At 47.8% G+C, this 4,309-nt stretch overlaps 1 protein-coding gene across 1 annotated transcript in view; it reads right to left on the bottom strand.

Annotated features, from left to right (window-relative positions):
- Positions 1-191: 191 nt before the first annotated feature.
- Positions 192-4,309, bottom strand: part of LOC107124816 (cAMP-dependent protein kinase type I-beta regulatory subunit-like) — a gene marked incomplete at its 3' end in the record, with an annotated part of 145,674 nt that continues 141,556 nt past the window's right edge. Inside the window, exon 8 of the mRNA XM_015428324.1 lies at positions 192-264. Within this exon, the coding sequence (XP_015283810.1) occupies positions 192-264 (73 nt within the window). The remainder of the gene's footprint in view (positions 265-4,309) is intronic.

Here is a 4,309-nt window from a genome sequence, read left to right as displayed (position 1 = left end):
AACCTTCCTGAAAGCGTGTACTTCGTTGTGTAGCTGTGGGTCTTGACAGGTACCCAGTATTACTTGAGGGTTGTCTTAAAGGGACTGAATTCTGTATCTACAAATTGACATTCAGGACATTCTCTTGATGCTTGGTGTTGCTTTTCACCCATGACATCAATGCAAACAAACAAACAAACAAACAAACAAACTCAGACACCCACCCAAAATGGAGACCTTGCTGAGGAATTCCTCGTACATCTTCCGTTTTCTTAATGTGCTGCCCTGAATTGGAAAGACAGAAAAGGTAGAAGGTTAACGGACATCAGAACTGCCATGCTGGATTTAGACTAAAGGCCATGGAAGAGAGAGGGAGAGGAAGGGAAGGTGGCTGCAAGCTGCTTTGAGACTCCTTTGGGTAGAGAAAAGCAGGGTATAAAAACCAACTCTCCTTCTGCTTCATGGAGAGGAACACTCCTGCCTCAGCTCTTGTCTTGGGGAGGGGCCATGGCTCAGTGGCAGAGTGTCTGCTCTGCATGCAGAGTCTCCAGTTAGAAGGGACACGCCATAAGTGAGGGGGAGTACCTCTACTTGATATCCTACTGAGCTGCTACCATTCAGAGTAGACAAGACTAACCTTGGTAGAGCTATAGGCTGATTCAGTAGAAGGCAGCTTCATGTGTCCAGGTGTATCTCCCAGAGTGGCCGACTAGAACATGCCTGTGGACTCATAAGAACATAAGGAGGAGAGCCCTGCAGGATCAGACCGGTGGTCCATCTAGTCCAGCATTCTTTCTCACACAGTGGTCAACCAGTTCCTCTTGACAGCCAACAACAGGACATAGAGGCCGAGGCCTTCCCCTGATAAAGACCTGAGAAGACTCCTGTTGGATCAGACCATTGGTCCATCTGGTCATCCATCCTCTCTCACACAACATCCTCTCGAGGTTCAACAGCAGGGCACAGAGGCCAATGCCTTCCCCTGATGTTGCCTCAACAGAGGTGGCTGCTCCCGGTCTCCAGTATCTGATCACCAGACGATCTGATCATCCACTAAACATGGATGTTCCATGTAACTATCAGGGCTAACAGTCCCTTGTGTGGCTACCCTTCATAAATGGGTAAACATTCTCACAACCACTTTTCCCCAATGCATGCTTTTTGAGTGCATGTCTCAAGCCAATCTGCACAGTCCATGGTCTTCACATTACCACCTTAGCCCAGGTGGCACCCGTAACTGCGTGGACCATGGAATTCTTTTAAAAATCAGTTTGTCCTTTTCTGCTGGCTTCACATTACGGGAGAATGCAACCCTACATCACTTGAATGTCATCCGCACGTTGCTTCAGACCAAGAGAGCTGCCCACCTGGATCGACTTTTATAAATATTGTCATAAAAATACTAGTGAATTTGTATGTATGGGGAGTGGATTCTTTCCCAAAAGTAGCTATGAGAATGAGCCTCAATGAGGGCATCATCCCATGTATAAGCATAAATTATTATATTCAGTAATTGCTGGTTGCTTAGGGATTCATGTTCCACCGTGCCTTCCAAGATGCTCAGAGTGACCGTCACAGACCTATCCCCTTTTCCACTGCAGAACAATCAATAGAAGGAGCAGAGTCCTGCGGTACCCTGAAGACTAACAAATGGATCAGAATACATCTGACAATAGCACTACAGATAAGATTAGAATTTCAACAGCCCATCCACATACAAAAGAACCTCCTCAGGAAACAGGAAACCTCCTCAGGAAACAATCCATATGCAAAAGAACCTCCTCAGGAAAGCTCCTCCATTAGCATGTTCACAGCCTGGGGGAACTCCTACAAGATATTGACTCAGCCCTACCCCACCTTCCTGAGTAGATATAAATTACCTGCCTACCTTTTTCTTTTCACCTTGACACAGAGAGTACTCCGTCTTTTTGTGTTATACCTCTGAGGATGCCAGTCACAGCTGCTGGCAAAATGTCAGGTCCTACAATGCCAGGACCATGGCCAGACAGCCGCAAAATCTACAACTAAGGATTAGAAATGAGTTTGCTTGTAAGTTCATGCAGAACTCTTTTTGTTCATGCTACTATGGACTAGGTAAGTATCAATTTTAGTAAAATAATCTTAAGTGTTCTGCAGTTGTCTCTTTTGACACTGTTGGGAAGCAACCCCGCTTAATGTTTTTCTAGTTTGCTGGCACTGTTTGTTTTCTGGCCTCTTTTTATTTTTTGGGTTGTATACAAAGTTTGTAACGGCCTCTGGCCCGATGCAATACATCCAAATACACCTACTACTGACCTGGAAGGCCGATCCTTCTGGAATTTAGATTTAGGCGGGTCGCTGTGTTGGTCTGAAGCAACGGAACAAAGCTTGAGTCCAGCGGCACCTTTAAGACCAACAAAGTTTAATTCTGGGCATCAGCTTTCATGTGGATGCACACTTCTTTGAAGAACAGATAAAAGGAAGTCCTTCTTCACCCAAAGAGTAATTAACACATGGAATTCACTGCCACAGGAGGTGGTGGCAGCTACAAGCATGGACGGCTTCAAGAGGGAATTAGATAAGCATATGGAGCAGAGGTCCATCAGTGGCTATGAGCCACAAGGTATAGATAGGAACTCTCTATATTCTGGGTGCTTGGGGGGGAGGCAACAGTGGGAGGGCTTCCAGTGTCCTGGCCCCACCGGTGGACCTCCTGATGGCACCTGGTATTTCTGGCCACTGTGTGACACAGAGTGTTGGACTAGATGGGCCATTGGCCTGATCCAGCATTGGCTTCTCTTATGTTCTTAAGTTGGTCTGAAGCAACAGAACAAAGTTTGAGTCTAGCGGCACCTTGAAGACCAACAAAGTTTAATTCTGGGTATAAGATGTCGTGTGCGTGCACACTTCTTCGAAGTTGGTCTGAAGCAACAGAGCAAAGTTTGAGTCCAGTGGCACCTTGAAGACCAACGAAGTTTCATTCTGGGCATCAGCTTTTGTGTGCGTGCTCACGAACGCTTATACTCAGAATTAAACGCTGTTGGTCTTCAAGGTGCCCCTGGACTCAAACTTTGCTCCCTCTGGAATTTGTTAACCTTTGAAATTGGGGAGGAGCTGTAGCTCTGCCGTGGAGCATCTGCTTGGCATGCAGAAGGTCCCAGGTTCAATCCCTGGCATTCGTGATCTTGGGGGAAAGACACAGCAGACACAGGTTGGCTGAGAGGCTGGAGGCAGCCAGTTCGGGAGTATCATGAGTAGGAAGGAGCCAGAAATCTAATGAGCCAGCACAAGAGTTTTTCTGAGGGAAGATGGCAAAGCCTGCAAGAGCTTTTACGTCTTCCAGCACCAACCAGTTGGTCCTCCAGCATCATCTGACATCTCAAGTCACAAGAAGCATGGACTGCGACAGTAATTCCTGACTGGAATGTCCTGTGGTTCCCTTCTCTGAGCAACAGCACCTGATCCACAAGGGTTCAACACATGGATCCCCCACCCCACCCTGGTCACGTGGACTCTAAACTGGGAGAACCAGTTTGACTCCCCACTCTTCCAGATGCAGCTGCTGGTGTGGCCTTGGGTCAGTCACAGTTCTCTCAGAGCTATTCTCTCATGAGAAGTTCTTTCAGCCCCACCTGCCTCACAGGGTGTCTGTTGTGGGGAGAGGAAGGGAAGGAGATTGTAAGTCGCTCTGAGACTCTCTCGGGCAGTGAAGGGTGGGGTATAAATCCAATCTCTTCTCTTTTCCTTCTTCCTCACTCCTAATGCAGTAATGTATCCTCCACACACACTCTCTCTCTCCAGTTTGGTGTAGTGGCTAAGTGCACGGACTCTAATCGGGGAGAACCGGGTTTGATTCCCCACTCCTCCACTTGCATCTGGCTGGATGACCTTGGGCAAGCCGGAGTTCTGATAAGAGCTGTTCTTGAAAAAAGAGCAGTTTCTGTGAAGAGCTCTCTCAGCCCCACCCTCCTCACAGGGTGTCTGTTGTGGGGAGGGGAAGGGAAAGGAGTTTGTAAGCCGCTCTGAGACACATTTGGGTAGTGAAGGGCGGGGTATAAATCCAATCTCCTCTTCTTCTTCTTCTTCTTCTTCTCTCGCCAGATTACTCAGAGTTGCGCCAAGTACTTCAAGATCCAGATTCTGCAGATTCTTCTTTTGGATTATGTACCCTGCCCCTGTCCCCCGCCCCACCCCTCTGAAACTGCAACGCAGCCAAAGCAAACAACCTCAGGAGAACATACATTTTTACGCACCCTCCCTCAATCAATTACATCCCTGGGAAGGAACAGGATGGAGATCAAATGAATTCCTAGCAGGACTCCCCTGGCTTCCACACAACACTGTGATCCCC

The sequence above is a fragment of the Gekko japonicus genome, unplaced genomic scaffold (genome assembly GCF_001447785.1).
Source record: "Gekko japonicus isolate JY-2015 unplaced genomic scaffold, Gekko_japonicus_V1.1 scaffold3475, whole genome shotgun sequence".
Lineage (NCBI taxonomy): Eukaryota > Metazoa > Chordata > Lepidosauria > Squamata > Gekkonidae > Gekko > Gekko japonicus.
The sequence above is the reverse complement of the archived record's forward strand: the minus strand, read 5'-3'. Positions and strand labels throughout refer to the sequence as shown.